General features: G+C 39.7%; 1 protein-coding gene across 4 annotated transcripts in view; it reads right to left on the reverse strand.

The window, feature by feature from the left end:
• Positions 1-1,313: 1,313 nt before the first annotated feature.
• Positions 1,314-26,503, reverse strand: part of LOC128115869 (zinc finger protein 431-like) — a 40,756-nt gene continuing 15,566 nt past the window's right edge. For 2 of the 4 annotated variants that reach the window (XM_052747001.1, XM_052747002.1), the window contains exons 2-4: positions 7,438-7,564; positions 7,092-7,152; positions 1,314-6,550 (exon numbers count right to left, since the gene is read on the reverse strand). In XM_052747001.1, coding sequence (XP_052602961.1) covers positions 4,075-6,550; positions 7,092-7,152; positions 7,438-7,564 — 2,664 coding nt within the window. In that variant the 3' untranslated portion in view covers positions 1,314-4,074. Of the gene's footprint in view, positions 6,551-6,951; positions 7,153-7,437; positions 7,565-26,503 lie in introns of those variants that run through there. The other 2 variants (XR_008220312.1, XM_052747003.1) reach the window with 2 other exon arrangements.

Below are 26,503 nucleotides of genomic sequence, written 5' to 3' on the forward strand. Positions count from 1 at the left end.
GCTCTGTCTCAGAGAGAAGCTATGGTCTTGGAGGGTGGGTGGGTTGGGGGTGGTGGTGGTAGTCTGGCCTGTCTGCAGAACTGCCAGCTGGCCTGAGATTAGGTCTGCAATGGGTGGTGGTGTGGGGGTGCAGGGTTGTGCCCCTGGGCTCAAAGCCTAGAGGCTGGAGTGATCTCTGTATAACACTCTTAAACACTGATTGTTAGGGGTAATATAACATAGCAAGAAGAGTAAGGAGAGCACTTAATATTTTCTGACCAATATGGTATAAATATTTCCATTACAGAGGTTTATCCTCTGGTGCTCTAATACCAATAGGAGACAAGTTAGTGGGGAAAATAAGTAAGTTTAAAGGCAGCAAAGAATCCTCATAACACAAAAATGCCTCTTCTACTTTGGATTCAAATAGCTGTAGTTGTTTTCTTGCCTCACTGATATGTGAGGAGCACTGTGCAAGGAAACCTTCTAGGGTTTTAAATAGTTTTGGTAGTGCATAATTGGGCATTCCTAAAGTAGGATGTATCCAATTAAATACCACTAATAATTTCTGAAGGTTAACTGTTTTTAAATTGTATTGTCTATGGATTTTTTTTGTGGTTTAAGTCATTCTAGTAACTAGTTGTCCCAAATATTGCACATTATCTAATCTTTCAACATTTTCAGTGTAATAATGAGCCCATTTTTATGTAGCATATCCTGAGTCATGTCATATATGGACTGTAGCTCTTCCTCTTTGGGGGTATCTAAGACAATATCATACATATTGAACAATAGAAGCCTGAAAGAAGGCTTTTCACTTAGTTCATATTTCTTTTTCAATATTATTTCTGACTCTGTCCCACACTTCATCTAAAATTCCTTCCGGAAACCAGGGATTATAATCATAAGCAACTTGCAAGCAAGTTTTAATCATAGCTATGGTTTTGATGCTTGTGCTGCTCTTTTCTTTAAAAAATGATGCACAAGCTTGGCAAAGTCAGGGGCTAGAAAGATGGCTCAGTGGTTAAGACCACTGACTGCTCTTGCAGAGGACCCAGGTTTGATTCCCAACAGCCATGTGGCAGCTCACAACTGTAACCCCAGTTCCAGGGGACCTGACACCCATGGCAAAACTCCAATGCACATTGAAAGAAATTATTCACAAGCTTGAGAAAATAAGTCTTCCCTGGTTTCTGCCCCATCATTGTCACTTCCTTCTGTGAGGGTCCCCACACTCTTCTGTTGTAGTTGACCTGGCCCCTGATCAGGTATAACTCATCACCATTCTAGAGGGGATCTGGAAGAATGGAGCTGATAAATGAGGCAGACAAAAGTCTCACACCATAGACAACTTTATTCATGGCCCAACACACTTCATACTTGTAACTGAAAGTTTTCCTGTGCCCAGCTGGCTCCCATGTCCTCACAGTCCTGCAGCTGCTCAGACCCAAGTAAACACACAGAGGCTTATATTAATTATTAACTGTATGGCCTATTGGCTCAGGCTTCTCGCTAGCTATATCTTACAACTTACATTAACCCATTTCTATAAATTTATACTTTGCCATGTGGCTCATAGCTTGCCGGTATCTTTACATCTTGCTTCTCATAGCGGCGGCTGACAGTGAGACTCTGTTCTGCCTTTCTCCTTCCTCCTCTCTAGTTAGAATGTCCTGCCTAACCCTATTCTGCCTCACCATTGGCCAAACAGCTTAATAAATTGATTGATCAATAATCAATCAATCAGAGCAACATATTTTTACAGCACACAAAAAGATATCCCCCTATTTAAGTGTTAAGAAGGTCATAAGAATAAGGTTCTCATAACTTCAGCTGTATACAATGATAAGGACAAGCCAGACATGGAAAACATGTTTTTCCATACAGGCATATAAAGAATAGTTTAAACATTTAATTGAATAACAGCAAGCAATAATTAGTAATCTGAAGTAAACTCACTCTTATCTGCCACAAAACAGTTTCAAGAACAATTTTGTGTTTTGAGGAAACTGAAGTCACAAGACTCATTTCTTTTATTATTGGGAGTATTCTCATAAGCATTCAGAAATTTCACATGATTCAATTCCAGGACCATGTTCTGACAATATACCTAAGTTAAATTTTTATTTAAATTTGTAAAAAAAGAAAAAAAATGAAGAGAGCCCTTTTTACAATATGTAGTTTTTCTCACAGATGTATTTGAACTATACATAGATATGAATATATGTGTGTGTATGTGTATATATGTGTATATATATATGTATACATACACACACATACACACACACACATATATATCACACACACACACACACACACACACACACACACACACACACATATATATATATATATATATATATATATATATATGTGACTCCATATTCTTAAAAGGACTTTCTTCAAGTTTCATAATAGAAAAATTACAATATATAAAAAGTTTATATCTTTACACCATTTGCATATTTGGTGCCCAAGGAAGCCAGATGAATGCATCAGATCTCCTAGAACTGGAATTACAAGTAGTTCTGACCCATCTGATGTGGGTGCCAGGAAACAAAAAGGTGCTTGAATACCTTATACCATAAGTACTGAGGCAACTGTTCATGACCCAAATATGTCATTATAATTCAGAAGATGAACATGTCCCATGACTCCTTCTATCTTCTCTTACTTGGAGGTGATGAAAATCCCTGCTACATGGTCATTGAAGGACTCAATGGGTTTCTTTATTTCTGAGAATGGACTCTGCACATTGCTTCTTATAGTCATTTTTAATAGTTCTCTTGATGTGAGTGAAGACAATGAAGGGTTTAGTTGAGTAGAGATAAAGCCAGATTAAGTTAGGAAAATTCTATAATGTGATATATGTTACAGTTACTTAAATTTTCTTTTGGGTTTTTTGAGACAGGATCTCAATATATGGCCATGAGTATCCAGGATCTCATTATGTGGACCATGATAGCCTCAAACTCAGCAAGATCCATCTGCCTGTCTCCAAAATGCACCACTACACCCAGTTCAAATATGTTTATAAAATGACCTATCTTTCACTCAGAGACAAATAATGTAAGATGAAAACAGAAACTATCATTTTATTAAACAGTGACATGTCATGCAATGCTACAATGTATTTGTGTTCTCAATATTTTGGTTATTTTCTTTGCTTGTTAATTTCATCTCTTTAGAAATTTTTACCAGTATGTAAACACTTGTGCCATGTTGTGCATGTGCTAGGCAAAAGACAACTTACAAGTGTGTATGCGCTACTTCCACTATGTCACTACTAGAGATCAAACTGAGGTAGTCAAGTTTGGGAGCAAATGCCTTAAGCAGGTGAGTGATCTCACTAATTTCTTATTTCAATTTCAAAAATATTGATGTGTGTGGGTGTGTGCTGTGCATATGACCCAGCCCAAGTGTAGTAATCAGAGAAAAACTGGTATGAGTAATGTGTGTATCCCAGAGACTGAACTCAGGTCATCAGTCTTAGCAGCAATGACCTTCACACACTAAGACAATTCTCTGCCATTCATGTGTGTATCTGAGCAAGTGTTAGGAACAAGCATTTAGTCCTTAAAATAAACTAACACAATTAAAAAACTGGATGGCGGGATAAATACTATTTTCATTTGCAAAGAAGTGAAGTTGACACTTCAAATAAGTTTTATTATTCAATAATAGCAATTATTCTGTACTCCTCTATCCTTGGATGACAATTTGTTTACAATTTGAAAAAAGACAATATTTGACTGATAGAATGCTTCTACTAATCTTACTTGAGCACCAGTGAGACAGCTCAGTGAGAACAATGTATGTGGTGTGTGAAGCTTTACTTAATTTACTAGATTCATGATGTTTCTCTCCAGGAGTAATCCTGTTGTGCCTTTGAAAATGACTGTAACATAAAGAGGCATGATCACATTGATATTTATAGGGTTTCTCTTCACTATTACTTCTTTGATGTGTGAAGATTACAATGACCTGCAAAGTTTTACTGCATCAATTACATTCATTGGGTTTTTCTCCAGTATGACACCTTTCATGTTTTTGAAGGCTTTTGTGACTTGCAAAGGCAAGTCACATTGAATACATTCATAGTTTGTCTCCAGTATGACTCCTTTCATGCCTTTGAAGATAAATAATATGTGCAAAGGCTTTACCACATTGATTACATACATAGGGTTTCACTCCTGTATGAGTGCTTTCATGTATTTTGAGATTACTGCGACTTACAAAGGCTTTGCCACATTGATTACATACATAGGGTTTCTCTCCGGTATGACTCCTTTCATGTGTTTGAAGATTACGACGACTAACAAAGGCTTTATCACACTGATTACATATATAGGGTTTCTCTCCAGTATGAATTCTTTCATGTGTTTGAAGATTACTGCGACTTCCAAAGGCTTTACCACATTGACTGCATTCATAGGGTTTCTCTCCACTATGAATTTTGAAATGTTTTTGAAGACGACTGAAATGTGTAAAGCTTTTCCCACATTGATTACATTCAAATGGTTTGTCTCCAGTATGACTTCTTTCATGCCTTTGAAGATAAATGATATGTGCAAAGGCTTTACCACATTGATTACATCTGTAGGGTTTCACATCTGTATGAGTACTTTCATGTATTTGAAGATTACTGCGACAAACAAAGGCTTTACCACATTGATTACATACATAGGGTTTCTCCCCAGTATGAATTTTTTCATGATTTCGAAAACTAGTGAAATGTGCAAAGGCTTTACCACATTGATCACATATATAGGGTTTTTCTCCAGTATGAATTCTTTCATGTATTTTAAGATTTCTGCGACTTACAAAGGCTTTACCACATTGATTACATACATGGGTCTTCTCTCCAGTATGAATTCTTTCATGTGTTTGAAGTTTACTGTGACTTCCAAAGGCTTTACCACATTTATTACATTCATATAGTTTCTCTCCACTATGGCTTTTATAATGTTTTTGAAGATGACTAAAATGTGTAAAGCCTTTCCCACACTGATTACATTCAAATGGTTTGTCTCCAGTATGACTTCTTTCATGCCTTTGAAGATAAATGATATGTGCAAAGGCTTTACCACATTGATTACATCTGTAGGGTTTCACATCTGTATGAGTACTTTCATGTATTTGAAGATTACTGCGGCATGCAAAGGCTTTACCACACTGATTACATACATGGGGTTTCTCTCCAGTATGAATTTTTTCATGATTTCGAACACTAGTGAAATGTGCAAAGGCTTTACCACACTGATTACATTCATAAGGTTTCTCTCCTGTATGAGTTCTTTCATGTATTTGAAGATTACGGCGACTTACAAAGGCTTTATCACATTGATTACACATAAAGGGCTTGTCTCCAGTATGAATTCTTTCATGTGTTTGAAGATTACTGCGACTTCCAAAGGCTTTACCACATTGACTGCATTCATAGGGTTTCTCTCCACTATGAATTTTGAAATGTTTTTGAAGATGACTAAATTGTGCAAAGCCTTTCCCACATTGATTACATTCAAATGGTTTGTCTCCAGTATGACTTCTTTCATGCCTTTGAAGATAAATGATATGTGCAAAGGCTTTACCACATTGATTACATCTGTAGGGTTTCACATCTGTATGAGTACTTTCATGTATTTGAAGATTACTACGACAAGCAAAGGCTTTACCACATTGATTACATACATAGGGTTTCTCCCCAGTATGTGTTTTTCCATGATTTCGAAGACTAGTTAAATATACAAAGGCTTTACCACATTGATTACATACATACGGTTTCTCTCCAGTATGAATTCTTTCATGTATTTTAAGATTATGGCGACTTACAAAAGTTTTACCACATTGATTACATACATAGGGTTTCTCTCCAGTAAGGATTCTTTCAGGTATTTTAAGATTATGGCAACTGGCAAAGGCTTTACCACATTGATTGCATTCACATGGTTGCTCATCAGTATGTATTCTATGTACTTGAAAGCAACTGTAATGTTCAAAGTCTTTTGCACCTTGATTATATTTATAGGATTCCACTTCCAAATGAGTTCTTTGGTGTAACTGTAAAGAGGAATCAGATCTAAAGTCTTTATCATGTTGATTATATTCATAAAGATCCTCTTCATTATGGGTTCTTTTGTCTGTCTGAAGATACCAATGATGGTTCAAGTCTTTAGTAGGTGGTTCATATTTATCACTTCCTCTTCCCATATGAGTTTTATAACATCTTTGAACACAACTAGGAGAACTCAGAGTTTTACAACACTGATTGCATGCATAACATTTTTCTATACTGTGGGTCACACTACATTTGCAAAGTGAACCAGCACAGACAGAAGAATTCCCACATTCCTTGTAATCATAAGGCTTTTTTCCAGTGTGAGTTTGTTGATGTATTCCCAGTTTAGTTGGAAAACCAATTAATTGTAAACTTGTATCACATTCACCAAGTCTACTCATAGTGGGCACTCCGACATATCTTCTAACTGTTGTAGGAGAGAGAGAAGTACATTGCTTCTTCCCATATCCCTTATGTTCAAATGGTTTGTAGCCAGAAGGACAGATGAGATACCTATTAAAGGAAGAATAACAAAGAAAAAGTTTTCACATTGCATTCACACAATCTAACTTTTTGTTCCTCATAGAGATGTGGTATAGAGATTAAAGTTTCTCCACCATGACAACCTTCTTGGCTCTCATAAACTGCCCCTCTCAATAAACTACTATAAGTTTCTATAAGTATATGAGCAACACTAGCTTTACTATGGACTATTTGCTTACAAAAGGCCTTGGACATACATTGAGCCCCCTAATCAATGTGTGTGCCTATATGATACTTAAATGGTATGAAAGGGATAGACAGTTCTACAAAATGAATCTCATGGGGCTATGATTAAAGTAGTGCCATGTGTTAACACATTGTTTTATTGTCTTCTTTCTTACAAGAATGCCTTGGAAACATGGATCACCTACCTGACATTGAGGTGCATTGGTTTGTGAGAATTTATAGTCATCATAAAGCTGTGCTTACAGTGTTGTCTTTCCTTAAAGCTTCAGGGCACACTGAAATTTCTTCAGAGATGCATATGGATCATCTCACATATGTAAATTACCTTTCATGTCTTCTAGAACTTTGATAATGTTCTTCAATATTCTGGTCTTCCCATTTGTAGCCTAAAATACAGTACCACAAAATGTATGATATATTATAGGAAATTATACAAATTTTAAGTCACTATCTTTTTTGAACCTGAGAACCATGCCTGACTTATTCACCATGATATATTATAGGAAATTATACAAATTTTAAGTCACTATCTTTGTTGAACCTGAGAACCATGCCTGACTTATTCACCACGTTCTTCCTTTATCACAACTGAAATCACAGGAAAGCATCAATGATCAAGAAATGCTTGTCCCCTTCTTGGAAAAAGTGACAAAAAAAACTAGCATTCCTACCTATAGCAGTGAGGTTCCTGCAGGTTTCCAGCATCACATCTTCATACAGACTCTTCTGGGAAGGTTCCAGCAAAGCCCACTCATCATGGGTGAAGTTCACATGCACATCCTCAAAGGTCACTGTATCCTAAAGTATCCCACATATGTATGTAATAGAAATGATGAGACTGGCTGAAGTGTAAAAATACATTTCATTGAAAGTACATTTACATGATTCTGTGGGCTCCATACATTTATTCCATGTCACAGAATTTCAAATGCAGTCACCAAGTCATTTTATAAGGAAACAGAAAAGGAAGATCACACCTCTAGATTCTGTGCCCACAACAGTACATGGCATTGCAAGAGAAATGACTACTAACAGATATATAGACAGACATGCAAACACAGCAACACTACTCAGCATACATCAGCAAAACTGTATCAAAATTCCTAACTTCAAAAAAGAATGAACAAGATAGGCATGGTGGTATATACATTTAATTCCAAACCTCAACAGGCAGAGACAGGTGAATCTCTGTGATTTTGAAGCCAGTCTGATCTATGTAGAGATTTAAAAGACAGGCAGAGCTACACAGTGAGACCCTGTCTCTAACAAACAAACAAATAAATAGAATGATTAAGAATAAATAACAAATAAAAATGATTAAGAATAAAGAGAGATTAAGAAAAACCAGCATCACCCTCCAAGACCCCAGCTGCTCTCTAGGCTTTGGGCCCAGGAGCACAACCCTGTGCCCCCACACCACCACCCATTACAGCCTGTTTCAGGGCAATAGGCAGGCCTCCTGTAGGCAGGCTGGACTACCACCATGCCCGACCAGACTCTGTAACCTACAAGTCCCACCACTCCCAAACCCACACATCCTTTGAGACCATAGCTGCACCCTGAGACAGAGTCCACCAGCACCCATTGGACTAAGAGGTAAGTCTTTGTTCTCCTAGACAATCACCCCAGCCTCTAGGCATTGGGCCCAGAGGCACAACCCCGCACTCCCTTACCACCACCCACTGTAGCCTCAGTTTCAGGCCAGGAGGCAGGACCCCTGTAGGCAGGCCAGACTATCATCATCCACCATTGGACCCTGTAATCTACAAGCTCCACACCACTCCTCAAACCAATCCACCCTCCAAGGCCGCAGCTGCTCCCTGAGACATAGATTACACCAGCACCAATTGGACTAAGAGCTCCAATTGGACCAAGAGCCTCAATTAGACCAAAAGCTCACATTGGAGGAAGAGTTCACATTGGACCAAGAGCTGCAAATGGACGAAGAGTGTCGAGTGGACCAAGAGAGGCTCCCTCAGACACAGACACCACTTGAACCAAGTGGAGGAAAAGATGGGTAGATGCCAGTGCAAAAATACAGTAAACATGGCCAGCGGTGGTGGCACATGCCTTTAATCCCAGCACTCAGGAGGCAGAGGCAGGTGAATTTCTGAGTTTGAGGCCAGCCTGATCTACAAAGTAAGTTCCAGGACAGGCTCCAAAATCTACATAGAGAAACCTTATCTCCCAAAACCAAAAAAAAAAAACCAAAAAACAGTAAACAACCTAAAGACCAATATGGTACCACCAGAACCTAGTGGTACTACATCAGCAAGACCTGAACATCCCAACACAGAAGAAGCAGAAGAAATCTGCCTTAAAATGACTTTAAGAAGATGATACAGGTCTTTAAACAGGAAAAGAAAAATTCCCTTCAAGAAATTGAAGAAAAGACAAACAAAACATTAGAAGAAATCAATAAACCCCTTAAAGAAAACCAAGAAAAGGCAATTAAAGATGTGAAGGAGACAGTTCAAGATTTGAAAACTGAAATAGAGACCATAAAGAAGACACAAACTGAGGGAATGCTGGAAATGGAAAGTCTGAGTAAATGAACAGGAACTACAGATGCAAGCATAACCAACAGAATGCAAGAGATGGAAAAGAGAATCTCTGGTGTTAACGATACAATAGAGAAAATAGATTTGTCAGTCAAAGAAAACATTAAAGCCAACCAAGTCATAACACAAAATATCCAGAAAAAAAAAGTTATCTTTCCAATAGAGAAAGGGGAAGGAAAGGAAGCTAAAAAAGGTACCTTCACAATAGAGAAAGGTTAAAGAAAGAAAATTTTAAAAAAGAAATTTTCCCAGAAAGAAAAGGAATGTTCCCCATAGAAGAAAGGGAAATGCTTAATTGAGAACCTACAGTGCCACTTTATGAAGGAATAAAGGAATGGCGGCCTAAGGTAATACTAGCATCTCCACAGATTTTTCCCATTACTTTGCAGCAAAAGATCAATATCCACAAGGCTTTGTTCAGATTGATTGGAAACCTACAGACATGACAGATTTAAGGTGATTTAAGGAAGTAGTGGTGGCATATGAAATGCATTCACCTCAAATAAGACAGTTTTAAGTAACCGAGCCATACAGAATAGAATTATTGCACAAGATTGAAAGGACCACATGAATGCTATACTGGAAGCTGGTCCTCAATTACAATGACTCACCTGATGCAAAAAAGCAACAACAGTCACAGAACAGCATAATCAGGCTAGAGGAGGAAATAAACTGAAGGACCAATTGTTGGGTGAGGGTCAGGATGCTGACTTACAAAGACAAGTACTGTTTGATGATGCAACTATTGTACAATGTCATCTAACAGCTTTAAGGGCTTGGGATAAGGTTGAAGAGCCAGGGAGAAGAACTACCTATTTACAAAATTTACACAAAGTTCAGGAGAAGCTTACACTGATTTTTTTTTTTTACAAAGAATAACCTTAGCAGTGCATAGAGCAGTGGCTGATCCTGATGTTAGAAAGGTTTTGGCTGAGTCTTTGGCTTTTGAAAATGCAAACACAGACTGTGAGAAAGCCATAAATAAGGCCTTTGAAAGCTCAGGGAGCTCCTCTAGAAGATTAGATTAAGGCCACTGCTGATATTGGATCTACTACTTGCAATGCCAATATTATTGGGCAGGCCTTGGCTAAAAGACTTTGATCTCACACTGGGAAATTGGGGCATTTAAAGAAGGACTGTCAGCAAGGATTTCAAAAGGAAATGTTTCCCTTCAACGTAATCAAGGAAAAGGTTCTTAACTTTGGGAAGTTTGTAAGAGGTGTAAAAAAGGCAATCATTGGACTAATATTCTTAGATCAGTCAGAGATGTACATGGCAATCTTTTACCATTGGGAAACCAGATAAAGGGCTTAGCTTGGGGCCCAGGAATAAACAACATGAGCCAGCAATATATGGCTCAATATATGTCAGCAATAATATGGCTCACCAATAGAGCAACCAGGGAACTTAGGCTCAGTATTGGAGATTTAATGTATGCTACCTCAGGAAGTGCTGCTTTGGATTTAGTGGGTAAACATTTAACATTATCTCCACAAATTGCTTGTTACAAAATAACCACTGGAGTGTATGGTCTTCTTCCCCCAGAGACAACTGGAATTATTATGGGAAAAAGTAGTGTAATATCTTAAGGATTTATTTTTTCACCCAGGAATTATAGATGAAAATTACCAGGGAGAAATTAAAATTATGACTTACATGAAAAAAAAAAAGACTATGGAAATAGAAGCTGGTGATAGAATTGCTCAATTACTATTGCTTCTGTATCTTAAAGGTAAAGCAGCTCCAGTGTACAGAACAGGAGGTTTTAAAAGTACTGGAAAGAAAGTATTTTCACAAACTGTTATTAATGATGAAAGGCCAAAGCTAAAATTATAAATAATGGCACTGAGATTTCAGGCCTAGTAGAGACTAACACTGATATATTTATAATTTCTCAAAAATGAAATCCCAACTAGCATTTATGTCTCAAATCATCATGGCATGGGTGTGTGGGTTCAGTTGAAACTATGGAAAGAAGACTCAGAGGCACCTTAAGAAAGAATTTAGCCTTTCTTGGCTGCAGGGGGAATCCAGCCTCTAAGGACTGAAGCACTTTCCCTTTGCCCAGGGCATTTTTATTTTTCTCTATATTTACTGTTTAGCCATTTGATTTCCATATGTTCAAAACAACCTGAAAGAAGCTCCCAAAGATACAATGCCAAGTGCAAATTCCTCAATTCATCAAGTACCATGGTTCTTCAGGTTTCCTGAGCCAAGTTTTGCATAGGCCTTTGTATCCTTGGGAGACTCTGAGACAAGATTCACATAAGCAACAAGAGAAACAAAAGGTGTCTGCTAAACAAAAGATGGGTTAGGGCTAGGTGCCACTCTCTGGTGCCCAGGCCAGGAGTAGCCCAGTGGGAGTGCAGTCACAGATCCCCCTTTCTATATACAAAAATCAATTATCTTGAAAGTTATGTGGCCTCACGGTAAATATAGCCTTTTTTCTATCTTCTCCTTACAATCTTATGTAAGTAGACCAAAACACATTTTAAAGCAAATAAAGTTACTATTGCTAGAACAAGAGCAACAACTGCTAGGGTAAGAAATCTATTAAAGTGATTCATAGAATTGAATGAGACTACAGTATCTGCTAGACTTTCCATAATGTCTGTTCCTGTTGTATCAGGTAACTTTTTCGCAAAAGTTTCTTTAATTTCTTTCTGTAAATCATAAACCATTTGAGAAAAATTAGGGTGACCCAACAAATGCATCCTAACCTTATCCCAATCATATTTGCTTTCATTAAATCTTAAGGTGTGATACAATAAGAAGGAACATTCCAATCACATTTTATCTGCACCTTCAAAATTTCTAACTGATTCCCTAACAATACAGCAGCTTGTCTTAACTTGGCTAATTCATTTACTATCTCATTATCAGTCTTATTTTGTTCAGTCCAAAGTTCTTCTGTGTAGTAGGACAGGCCCATAGGGTCGAGGAAATTGGCTCAGACCAGCTGTCAAGGCATGCATATAACATACTCCTTAAGAGCCAACCTGGAGTTTGCCTGAGGGCCTAGCAACAGGAGCTGTCAGAGTTCCTGGTCACTGTCAGAGTTCCTGATCATGCCAGTCAATGAGGGAAAATCACATAGACTGGGTGCTGGGAGGATATATAAAGGCTTCCCTGGTATTGAATAAATGAGTTCATTATTTGCCTTCAATAGACTCCCCGTATCTATGTTGTTGATGTCACGACTTCTCACCCCCTCGTCCGAGGGAGCCATTAGAATCCAAGCAACTGGTGCTTGAACATGGGGCTTCTGTTACTTTGTTTCTCCCAGTGCAGGTTCTGACCGTCTCCCTTTCTTCACTCTCCAGTGCTTGACAGTGACCCCAAAATAGTGTGTTTTGGTGAGAAGGCCTCTCAGTGTCGTGTTCTTTCAGTCCCTTTGGTAGGTAAACACAGATCCCCATTTATTTCCTTCTTTTGTGTTCTCTGTCATGTTTGTTTGCCCATCCCATTAGCAAGGCACTTTTTTTTGTTTTGGTCCGCCAGCACCTCCATGTAAGGACTGACCCCCCAGGAGGTGGAACCAAGGCTCGGCTCCCAATCGCCATCCCTCATCCAGAAACACCATGTGGACATAAGGTCACGGCCTACAAAACCACAAAAGTCCCCCCACTGAGCACAGGACATAAGGGTCTGACATAAATTTTCATCCCATTGAAAAGATGGGTAATCTTTTCATCACCCCCACCATTTCCCTATCAGATATTTCTATGATATATGATGATAAGGAGACAGACAGTTTGGGCCAGACAAAATCTGTCAGTTTAGGCCCCACAAAATCTGTCAAGGAGAATGTAGCTGTCAGTTTGGGCTCCAAGCAATCTGTCCGTTTAAGCCCTGCAAAATCTGACAAGAGAACTTAACTGTTAGTTTGAGCCCCCTGAAATCTGTCAAGGAGAATGTAGCTGTTAGTTTGGGTCCCACCAAATCTGTCAAAGAGAAGGCAGCTATCATTAAGGCATGTGCAGCTATCCCCTCTGCTCCACCACTGCTGGCAGCTACCCCTCTGCCACAGTATTCTTAGGACAATCTACCCCAATACTAGCCTGCCTCAGGGGCAGCTACTATTCCATGATGCCAGATGTCTTACAACACTCGCAACCTGCACCACTGACAGTCCGTAGACCCATAGAAGCCTTCAAAGTCAATATGGGCCCAAATGCCGATGCCCAGCCTTGGGTTCCCACCCCCACAGCTGATCTCTCCCTCATCTGGAAGGCAGCCAATGAGTCAGGCCCAGATTCCTCCTACTTTCAGCAGGTCACTGCTCAATGGTCCGTGCAGTTACAAACTTATTTCGATTGGTACCATTTGCTTAAAACTGTGTTGGAGCCTGCAGTCTATGATCATCAGGCAGAATCCCAGGCCCAGATGAACATCTTAATGTTTCAGTGACCTATAATATGCTAAAAGGGCATGGGCAATATGCCCATCCTGTGCACCAGGCAGAGATTGGCTTGAATGCCTATTTTCAACAGGTCTTGGACCTGGTCCTCAAGGCCCTCAGAGCCTCCACTCCCCAGGACCCCTCAGCTTACTTTTGCAATTTTATCCAACAGCCCAGGGAGCTCTTCCTGACTACCTGGCCTGTGTCAATGAGGCAGTAGAGTGCAGAGTGGATGCACGCCCCAACTAGAGATATGCTGATTAAACAACTGACTTGGGAGGGGCTCAATGCCCAAACCCATAATGCAGTTGCAGCCATGAGGAATGAGGGCATACACAAATTGGTGCAGGCCATCAGAGATCCTGACCCCAGCACCAGTCCCATTGCCACTCTTACTGCCTGCCTGGATGCTCTCCTCACTGACAGGCAGCATGCTAATGACACCCCCAAGGGCCCCCAGGTAGATAGAACTTGCTGGGGATGTGACAAACCAGGCCATTTGCGGCATGACTGCCCTAGGGCAAAACCAAGGACCTAATGCTCCAGATGCAATAAAGGATTTCATTGGGCAAAGGATTGCAAGTCACAACCTGCTGAAACACCAGCCCCTTTAAACTCCAGGTATGGCACTCCTCAGCCCCACTAGTAAGAGGAGGCTCTAGTAATAAAAAAAATCTATTGGACAATGACCATTTTTCCACACCCCCCAATGCTAACCATCTTACCTTGATGGACAAGCTTCAAGGGTTTGGTTGACATGGGTGCAGAAGCTACCATTTTAACCAAGACTGAGATACTTCACCTCCCTCATTTGAAGTTTAAACCCATCCCCCCCATCAGTGGTGTGGGAGGCCAACAAGATTCTAAGTTATTTGGAAGGATCTTGATGGCAATTGGGGAGCCATTCACTCTATCATTTCCAATGTACCTGTGTACATTCCAATGTAGGAACCTGTAGGACAGAGATATTTCGGAGGATATAGGTGCTATCCTAACTACAGATAACAGGGCCTTTTTTTTTGATGACATCAAGGTCCATGAAAAGGCAGGTCTTGAAATTCACGACCCTGCACGAGATCTGCACCCCCAATTCTAACAGTCACTGTTGTCCCCATGCAATTCACCACCATCGAGCCCCCTAGCCCCATTTCATTGGCTTTTGGATCAAGAAGTATAGGTAGAACAGTGGCCTATAATTGAACCCAAGCTGTCAACCCTAAAGGAATTAGTTACAGATCAGTTAGAGATGGGGCACATTGAACTATCCACAAGTAAACATAATACCCCCATATTTGTTATCCCCAAGAAATAGGGATGCTATCGCCTCCTGCAGGATCTTCATGTAGTTAATGGTCTAGTGGAAGAAATGGGGTCTATACAGCCAGGCCTCCCCCACCCTAGAGCAATTCCTCCATCTTATTATATATTAGTTTTAGATATTAAGGATTGCTTTTTTCAAATTCCCCTGGTGCCACAGGATCCAGATCATTTTGCCTTTACTGTGTGGGAACCTAATATGCATAAACCAGCTAAGAGATATCAATAGACTGTTTTGCCCCAAGGACTGAAGAATAGCCCCACTATTTGCCAATTATACGTTTCTCAAGCGTTGGTCAATGTCCCCAGGGATGTTCTTTTGATTCAGTATACAGATGATCTCCTTTTGGCACACCCAGATGCAGCCTTTCTGCAAAAGACTGCCAAGGGATTATTAGAAGATATTGCATTGTTACATCTGATGGTGGCTCCAGATAAAGTCCAAATAGTACCCCCCTTTGCCTTTTTAGGATTTTCCATTGCTAAGCAGGTCTGCCCCTTTTCCTTTAAATTGGAATTGAAGGAACTGTACTCACTGTCAGAATTACAACAATTATGGGGCATGGTTAATTGGCTTAAAACTTTCTTACCCATCCCTGACCAAGAGATGAGATACCTATTTTCATTGCTGGAGGGACTCACCTGTCCTTCCACTAAGGTGAGGCTTACCCAAGAAGCTAAAGAGTTGCTACAAAAGGTTTTGGCCATTCTAGCCACCTCCAGCCTACAATGCCATGATCCCCAAAGACCTTATTGGCAATAGTCCTCTGGACACCAAGGGGGTTTGGGGGAGTATTATGGCAATCTGGGCCTCTTCTATGGATACATCAAGCACATTCTGACCTGAACAAGGTCACCTCTAAGTTTGGTCTGTCCTTCCAACTTGGCCATAAGGCACAGATGCTGGCATGGAGAACATATGGACAAGAGCCAGATAATCTTGTCTTCCCCTTTTCTTTAAAGAATACCCAGTCCCTCTGGGCAGATTCTATCTCATTCCAGGAAATGGTTGCAGGATTCACAGGAACTATTGACAATCATTTGCCAGAAAACAAGATCTTAGCAGAACTCCCCACACTTCTAATGCAGATACAGCCCCATGTAGCCCCCTCCTGCACTCCCATTCTTCATACCACTCTGGTCTTTTCAGATTCTAATAAAAACAGATATGGTGTTCTTATCCAGCATCCTGGCTTCAAAGACGTTACATATGTTATCCCTAACCCTGGCCCTGTTCAATTGGGTGAGCTATTGGCCCTCCTCAAAGTTCTAGTAGAGTGCCAGATCAAGCCCATTAATATTTTTTTTTCTGACACCCAATATGCTTTACAGGCAGTTCATGTGCTGGCCTTTTCTCAGGTCAAAGACTCAATGACCCCCATTGCCAGCACCACGTTGCTCATACAAGATGTCCTAAATCAGAGGACTGAGCCTTGGTACCTGTCACATATTAGATCTCATTCCAAATTACCCAGAATATTGTCTCAAGGAAATGAGGTCATAGACACCATCATATAGATCTCCTAGAGCAAGCCAGGTCTCTTCACCAGCAGTTCCATCTGTCTCCATAGAATTTGCACAGACTTCTTCCAGAATTTCCTGTTTCCCAATGTAAACATTTGTCCCAGGCATGTGCCACTTGTGCTCCTCTTGCCCCCTTGAAGGACCACTTCAACGTGCAGGGGTTAATCCCTGGGGCTTGTTGCCTAACACCATCTGGCAGATGGATGTCATGTATCATTCCCCCTTTGGCAATCTTAAATATGTTCATGTGATAATAGATACCTGGTCCTCCTTTGTTTATGCCCTCACCATTTCTGGGGAGAAGGCCATCAATGCTACCAAGGCCCTTAAGTCAGCCATGGTAGTTATGGGGGTACCTTGGGCACTTAAGATTGACAATAGCCCTGCTTATGCCTCTCAACAATTTAATGACTTTCTAGGACTTTAATGGGTCCTAGAAGATTTCCCATACCACTAGGATCCCCTACAATCCACAGGGACAAGCCATTGTGGAGAGGACCAACAGAGCTCTTAAGGAGCTGTTGATTAGGACTATCTCGCCAGAGGCTAGAAGAGATCCTCATCTGGTCTTAACAGAGGTCCTTTTCCATATGAACTTTCTCAGATTTAATGACAAGGGTCTCAGCCTGGCCTACAAGCACTGGGTGTCTCTGCCAAGGAACACCCAGTCTCTCCCTCCAATGGCAGCTTGCAGCCCCCCTGCTAACCCATGGGAGAGGGTATGCTTGTGTTTTTCCTCAGAGTGCCACTGCACCAATATGGGTCCCAGCAGGAGATGCGCACTTGGCCATAGATCAGCCTGCTTCCACCAAGGAGAAAATCACCCAGGATGGGTAATGTATATACTCCCCTTTCTTGTTCTCATTGTCCCTCTAAAGGCTGAAGACTTGTGGAGCCTTGTTTTTCTTCATTTTGTATGATGCCTTTTGAGATGAGGAACATTAATTAGTTTAGCAGGCCGGGAGCTAACTAAATATATTAAGGGCCCATGGTCAGCTAAGTTTCTATATTATCCATTACAGCTAACATGAAATTTTCCAGCAAGAGCGCAGGTTATAGGCTTTGACTCTTTTATTTTTTAAAAGGTTTGGCATGATATAAAGAGGATGTTTGATCCCTCCTGGATTTCACTTATGTTTTGATTGATGGGGCGGTGCTTTTGATCTTTCTACTTTTTAAGTGTCTCCTACAGCACTTCCAACAACAGGTGACCACGAAGGCAACTCTATGGGTGTTAATTGCTGTGGAATGGTCTGTATGTCAAGTGTGTTGCTGATTGGTCATTAAATAAATCACTGATTGGCCAGTGGTCAGGCAGGAGGAAGTATAGGCGGGACGAGGAGAAGAATTCGGGGAAGTGGAAGGCTGAGTCAGAGACACTGCCAGCTGCCGCCAGGACAAGCAGCATGTAAAGATGCCGGTAAGCCATGAGCCACATGGCAAGGTATAGATTTATAGAAATGGATTAGTTTAAGATATAAGAACAGTTAGCAAGAAGTCTGCCATGGCCATACAGTTTGTAAGCAATATAAGTCTCTGTGTTTACTTGGTTGGGTCTGAGCGGCTGTGGGACTGGCGAGTGACAAAGATTTGTCCTGACTGTGGCCCAGGCAGGAAGACTCTAGCTACAGTTAATGGCTCTTAAACATCTAACTCATAGCCCTCCACAGGAGGTTATGCATGTCTGGCTTTCTGAAATTCAAAAGGCTACTACCTGAAACTCCCCACCCAGGGTGAATCCCCAGGGATGGATGCTCTTTGAGGGTTGGCAGTCAAAGATGAGTAAGAGCTTGTTTGGGGAGCCAACCTAAGTCAGGCACAGTCCAGTTGCTGAGCACCCCTGAGGCTGGGTCAATAAGGCTGGAGTAAAGAACTCTGACTCCTGCTGAGTGCCCATGTAATAAAAGGGTAGATATGTAGTAGGACAGGCCCATAGGGTCGAGGAAATTGGCTCAGACCCCTTGCCAAGGCATGCACATAATGTATTCCTTATGAGCCAACCTGGCCTAGCAACAGGAGCTGTCAGAGTTTCTAATTGATATCAGAGTTCCTAATCATGCCCAGCCAATGAGAGACGACCATACAGACTGGGTGCTGGGAGAAGGGTATATAAGGCCTTCCATGTTATTGAATAAATGAGTCCATTATTTGCCTTCAATGGACTCCCAGTGTCTATGCTGTTGATGCTGAGCCTTCTCACCTTCTCACCCCCTCCCCTGAGGGAGCCATCAGAATCCAAGCAACACTTCTGAATGTTTATTCCAATCTCTAGCAAATTCAGTGGTTTGGATTTCTTTATTAAGTGTCACTCCACTGTTGCTGCTGTAGCTGTCAATGCAATGATTCCCATAATAACTGCAATGACCAGTCCAAGCATTTGATGTATTCTTTTTAATATTCTTTCAGTGAGCTTCTGTACCAGGATTATCACAGTAGAGTCTTGGCCTTGACATGGCCTTGACAACTTCACTGGTATCCAGGCCTTCTGTCAGTATATATAAACTTTGAAAGGTCAAATTTTAAAATATACAAGAATTAACACAGATATGAAGGATATAGCATTCACAAGTGATGCTGTAATTATTAAGGAGCCATTGTACAGGCCCTTTCAGTAGCAAGTAAGGTAATGGTACACATGCCATAAAAGGATCACTTTTAGTCTAAAAGACAGAGTGTATTTATCATCCTTGATGTTTAATTTTCCTTCCCACACCTTAAGAGCATGGAAAGCACTTGCCAATTTCCACAAGTTAGTCTGAAGTGACTTGCCAAATTGCAGGAAAGAATTTGTCATTCTAACTCCATGCCACCAAATATGTTCATTAATAGAAGCACTGATTTTCACAGTTCCATTTAAATTATACCATTTCCACCTTAACTCTGAGTGAGAATATCTCCCCTTGAGGGGAGCTGTAAGGGCTCCAGTCAATGATGTCTCCTTTAGAGATATTAATGAGCACTCATGGTTTCTCACTCTTACACTGTTGCCAATGTATCCAGTCAAGATTCCTTGTTGGAAAACCTCATCTCACAAAACGGTAGATTTATGGGACTAGTAGCATTAATCTCCTGTCCTTTAAAACCAGATGCATGAAGCATATAAAACTTATTATGATAATCTTAGGTAGTATTGACTATGAATAGCCATACTTGAGAGGTTATATTTAGGCACTGAATTCCATTTCCCAAGCAAATAGGAACTCCTCATACTCCAACAGTGTAATTGTTAATCACTTTACCTCCCTCCATTGGCTGAGCAGGACCTTGGTTATCATAAGGACCAGGTAGCCAAGAATATTCATTAACCATTACAGGAATATTCATTAACCATTACAGGAATATTCATATCTCCCCAACTTACTGCTAAGTTAATTGGAGGATTGGGGATAAATGCCAGGTAATTATGACCCATCCCTTTTACTTGTACCATTACCACATAAAGTATGGCAAGAAATAAGTTTGTAGCATTCAGAGGCTTGTGAGTCATGCAAAGTATCATCTCTCCTTTGTCACACAAACTCTTAAGCTATATCCAGGTGGGAGGATTAGTTGTTTGTTGCAAAGGTATCCTGTGTCTGGGTTTTGGCAGAGGCATCCCTGCATCTACAGCATCTTGGAGATGTCTTTTGCTCATGGTAGGTTTTTATCAATTTTGATGGAATCCACAATTTATTATCTCCTGTGGAAAAATAAGTACAACCCCAACCCCATCATAATACCTCCCCCTTTTTCCAAGCAGAAGTCATGGCATCCTTGTAGTACACAGGCTGATTTAAATCAGCAGTTTTTACTACAGTCCAATGCCTTTCTGCTGCTGTTGTCTCTGTTTCATTAACATTTAGAAAATTTAAGGTTAATATGTCATTATGCAGTCTATCTCTGGGGGTCCTCTTATGTTTAGCAAGCATCTCTTTTAGGGTGAGGTTAGATATCTCAACAACTGCTTGTCCTGTAGGATTGTAACCACAGATGTTACAGTATGGTTTTCAGTAACATGTTTTATGTTGTAACATGCAAAAAAAAAGTTTCAGTTTATTGGAAAGATAAGATGGGGCATTATCAGTCTTAATTTGTACTGGTATGCCCATTACAGCTATTGTTTCTAATAAATGTGTAATTATAGAATCTGCCTTTTCAGAACTTAAGGCAGATGCCCACTGGAATCCAGAATAAGTGTCAATGGTATGATGAACATATTTTAATTTTCCAAAATCTACTAAGTGAAATACATCCATTTGTCACATTTCATTCCTTCGTGTACCTTTAGGATGAGTTCCTGCAGGTAAAGGAACTTGATTATAAAAAACAAAAAGCAGGACAGTATTTTATAATTTCCTTAGCTTGTTGCCAAGTAATAGAAAATTTTTTCTTTAAGCCTCTACTATTAACATGGTGTTTCTTATGAAATTCTGAGGCTTCTAACACAGACCCTATCAATAATTGATCTATTTCCACATTTCCTGCTGCTAATGGCCCAGGCAACCCAGTATGAGATCGAATATGGGTAATGTAAAGTGGGCAATCACTTCCTTGGATTGTCTGTTGCAGTTGTACAAATAATAAAGCTAATTCTGAATTATCAGAAATTAATTCAGCAGTCTCTATATGCAATACAACCCTTTTACCATACTGAGAATCAATAATTATGTTAAGAGGTTCCTTAAAGTCTAACAAAACCATCAGAGTGGCATACAGCTCTGATTTTTGAACTGCATCATATGGACTTTGAACAATTTTACTGATATTTGCTGCCTCATTACCAGATATTCCTGGTTTATTTGCATCAGTATAGAATGTAAGAGCCCCAGAAATAGGTGCCCTTTTTATTATGTGGGGACGAATCCATTCAGTTCTTTTCATAAACTGAATTCGCTTACTTTTTGCATATTTGTTAATTTCTTCTAAGAAATTACTACAAGCTCTTTGCCAATCATCAATCTCCCACAATTGCCTAATTTCAACATTGGTATAGGGTACCACAATCTCAACTGGATCCATATCCGACAATTGACAAAGTCTTAACTTTTCCTTTATGATTAAAAGTTCAGAAACTTTTTCTACATAAGTTTTTAATTTTTTTTACTGTTTGTGAGCTAAGAAAATCCACTCTAAAATATAATCCTCTCTCTGCATAATGAGTCCAGTACTGGAATGATTTGAAGGTAAAATTACTAAAACACACCTCTTTGTGAGGTTTAATCTATCCACATAGGCATTTTGTAATTTTTGTTCTAATTCTCTTTCAGCCTCAGCTGTTAACTGTCTTGGACTGTTTAAATCTGAGTCATCTTGCAAAATTTGAAACAAATTAGTTAATTCTGGGGTACACAATCCAATTATAGTCCTCAACCAGTTAATTAATATCAACCAATAATTTTTGAAAATTAAGAGTTTGCAGTCAATCTCTCCTAATCTGCACCTTTTGCGGCTGAATTCTCTGTTTACTGAATTTCTAGCCTAAATACCTATGAGAATCTAGTCTTTGTACTTTTCAGGAAAAAAAATTTGTAATTCTCTATAGGGTAAAGTTTTCTGTACCATATTAAACATTTTTCTAAGATATCTGTATCTGAAGCAGCCAATTAAATATCATCCATATATAACTCAATTTAAACATCAATTTATGAGCTGTTTCTGAAATTGTAGTAATATTAATTTGAGCTCCCCCATTGTTGTAACAAATCTCTCCCCCATAAATTCATGGCTATATCAGCCACATCAGGCTTTGATATCCCTTCCTGTCCCTCCAGTACTATACATTTAATCCATTCTACATTCTTGTTTTACTTGAGATAAAGTTATGCCAACTATGTCATGCCTACAAATTGAGTGGAGACTTCTTGTAAAGGCCCATTGGGATCCCAGGATTCTTGTGAAATTATAGATACATCAGTATCAGAATCCAATAATCCTTCAATCTCAATCCCATTTAATTTTGTTTAATTTAGGCCATTCATCATTAATGGTCATTTGCCAAAATACCTTTTTCCCCAGTATTTCCAAAACCTCCTGTCCTACTCACTGGAGCTGCTTTGCCTTTTAAATATGGGAGTAATAACAATTGAGCAATTCTATAACCAGCTTCTATTTCCATGGTCCTTTTTACATATGCCATCTATAAAAGCATTAAAGACAATCTCTATAGGATTTTAAGAGGTAACTTTAGGCAATACACTGGATTATTTTTATAAAAATCTTTAAAAGATGCTATTTCATAGATCCCAAGTAACACATTAATGTAACTGGCCAATTATTAACAGTGTGGATCAAACAATTTACGTGGACAGATGTAATGCAGACACTAAGAAACCACAGACGCCAGCCCAGACTACTATATCAAGCAAAGCTTTCAATCACCATAGATGGAGAGAACAAGATATTCCAAGACAAAACCAGATTTAAACAATATATATCCACAATCCAGGCCTATAGAAAGTAATGTAAGAAAAACTCCAACTCAAGGAAGTTAGCAGTACACACGAAAACACCAGCAATAGATAACCCCACACCAGCATATCTCTAAGAAAGGAAATCAGCACACACACTACCAACAACAACAAAACCAAAAATAACAAGAATTAATAATCACTGGTGATTAATATCTCTAAATGTCAATGGACTTAACTCGCCTATAAAAAGACACAGGCTAACAGAATGGGTACGAAAACAGGATCTACATACAAGAAACACGTCTCAACCTCAAAGATAGACATCACCTCAAAGTAAAGGGTTAGGAAAAGATTTTCCAATTAAATGGACCTAAGAAACAAGCTGGTGTAACTATTCTAATATCTAACAAAATAGACTTCAAACTAAAATTAATCAAAAAAGATGGAGAAGGAAATTTCATATTCATCCCAGGAAAAAGCCATCAAGATGAAGTCTCAATTCAGAACATATATGCCCCAAATACAAAGGCACCTACATTTGTAAAAGAAACATTATTAGAGAATCCACCAGCTCTGACTGAACCAAGAGGTAAGTGTGCCCCCACCCCCACCCATGGCTTCCCCAGTTGCAGGCTATCCCACCAACACGTCTCATTGAACCCTGTAATCTACAAGACCCACTCCCTACCCTAAACCCACCCATCCCCCTGAGACCTCAGTGGCTTCCTGAGACACAGAATCTGCCAGCTCCAATTAGACCAAGAGCTCCGACTGGACCAAGAGTAGCCCCCTGAGACACAGACACAGCAAGCACCAAGAGCAGCTGCCTCAGACACAGACACCTCCTGCATCTATTGGAGAAAGAGTTGGGTAAGCGCCAGTGTTCCTAGTGCACCACCAGAACCTAGTTCTAGCTAGAGCAATAGGAGGACAACAAAAGGAGATAAAGGGGATAAAGGGGATACAAAGTGGAAAGGAAAAAGTCAAACTTTCGATATTGGCAGATGATATGATAGTATACATAAGTGATCAGAAAAATTCTACCAGGGAACCCCTACACCTTCAGAAATGTGGCAGGATACAAGATTAACTCAAAAAAATCAGTAGCTCTCCTGCATACAAATGATAAATGGGCTGAGAAAAAAATCAGAGAAACCTCACCCTTTACAATAGCCACAAATTATGTAAAATAACATGGGGTAACTCTAATTAAGCAAGTGAAAGACCTGTATGACAAGAACTTTAGGTCTTTGAAGAAAGAAATTGAAGAAGATATCAGAAAGTGGAAAGATCTCCCATGCTCTTGGATAGGTAGGATTAACACGGTAAAAATGGCAATCTTACCAGAAGCAATCTACAGATTCAATGCAATCCCCATCAAAATCCCAACACAATTTTTCATAGACCTCATAAGAACAATACTCAGCTTCATATGGAAAAACAGAAAACCTAGGATAGCTAAAACAATTCTGTACAAGGCAACTTCTGGAGGGATCACCATCCCTGACCTCAAGCTCGACTATAGAGCTATAGTAGTTAAAAACAGCTTGGTATTGGCATAAAAAACCGACATGTGGACCAATGGAATCGAATTGAAGACCCTGACATTAATCCACGTACCTATGAACACCTAATTTTTGAGAAAGAAGCCAAAATTGTACAATGAAAAAAAGAAAGCATCTTCAGCAAATGGTGCTGGCATAACTGGATGTCAACATGTAGAAGATTGCAAATAGATCCATTTCCATGGCCATGCACAAAACTCAAATCCAAGTGGATCAAAGATCTCAACATAAATCCAATTACACTGAACCTGACAGAAGAGAAAGTAGGAAGTAGTCTTGAACACATTGGCACAGGAGACCACTTCCTAAATATAACACCAGTAGCACAGACACTAAGAGCAACAATTAATAAATGGGACTTCCTGAAACTGAGAAGCTTCTGTAAGGCAAAAGACACAGTAATAAAACAAAACATCAGTCTACAGAATGGGGAAAGATCTTCACCAACCCCACAACAAACAGAGGGCTGATCTCCAAAATATATAAAGAACTCAAGAAACTAGACATCAAAATAACAAACAATCAATTAAAATATGGGCTACAGAGTTAAATAGAGAATTCTCAACAGAAGAATCTCAAATGGCTGAAAAATATTTAAGGAATTGCTCAACATCCTTAGTCATCAGGGAAATGCAAATCAAAATGACTGAGATACCATCTGACACCTGTCAGAATGGCTAAGATCAAAAACACTGATGACAGTTTATATTTGAGAGTATGTAGAGCAAAGGGAACACTCCTCCACTGTTGGTGGGAGTGCAAACTTATACAGCCACTTTGGAAATCAGTATGGTGGTTTCTGAGAAAACTGGGAATCAATCTTCCTCAAGACCCAGCTATACCACTCTTAGGCACATGCCCAAAAGACGTTCAACTGTACCACAAGGACATTTGCTCAGCTATGTTCATAGCAGCATTATTCGTAATATCCAGAACCTAGAAACAACCTAAATGCCCCTCAACAAAAGAACAGATTTTTTTTAAAAATGTGGTACATTTACACAATGGAGTATTTTTATACAGTAGTAAAAAAACAATGACAACATGAGATTTGCAGGCAAATGGATGGAACTAGAAAAAAATCATCCTGAGTAAGGTAACCCAGACCCAGAAAGGCAAACATGGTATGTACTCACTCATAAGTGGATATTAGATGCGAAGCAAAGGATAACCAGGCTATAATCCACAACCTCAGAGAAGCTAGGTAAAGAGGAGGACCCTAAGAGGGTCACACATGGATCACTCCAGGAAGGGGAAATGGCTAAGTCCTCCTGGGTAAACTAGGAGAGGAGTAGAGGGGAGGGGAGGGAGATGGGGACATGAGGGATCAAGAAGGACGAGTTGGCAACATCCTTAGTCATCAGGGAAATGCAAACCAAAACGACTATCAGAATGGCTATGATCATGAACACTGATGACAGTTTATGTTGCAGAGGATGTGGAGCAAGGGGAACATTCCTCCACTATTGGTGGGAGTGCAAACTTGTACAGCCACTTTGGAAATCAGTATGGTGGTTTCTGAGAAAATTGGGAATCAATCTACCTCAAGACCCAATGATAGCACTCTTGGGCATATACTCAAGGAATGCTCAATCATACCACAAGGACACATGCTCAGCTATGTTCATAGCAGCATTATTTATAATAATCAGAACCTGGAAACAACCTAGATGCCCCTCAACCAAAGAATGAATGAAGAATATATATATATAATATATATATAATATATATATATTATATATATATATAGTGTGTGTGTGTATATATATACATATATATGTATATGGGGGATGAGAACATAAGGGAGTGTGTGTGTATATATCACACACACACACACACACACACACACACACACACACAATGGAGTACTATTCAGCAGTAAAAAACAATGACATCATGAAATTTGCAGGCAAATGGATGGAATTAGAAAATATCATCCTGAGTGAGGTAACCCACACTCAGAAGGACAAATATGGTAT

Source organism: Peromyscus californicus, unplaced genomic scaffold (genome assembly GCF_007827085.1).
Source record: "Peromyscus californicus insignis strain IS unplaced genomic scaffold, ASM782708v3 Scaffold_1__1_contigs__length_55948999, whole genome shotgun sequence".
NCBI lineage: Eukaryota > Metazoa > Chordata > Mammalia > Rodentia > Cricetidae > Peromyscus > Peromyscus californicus.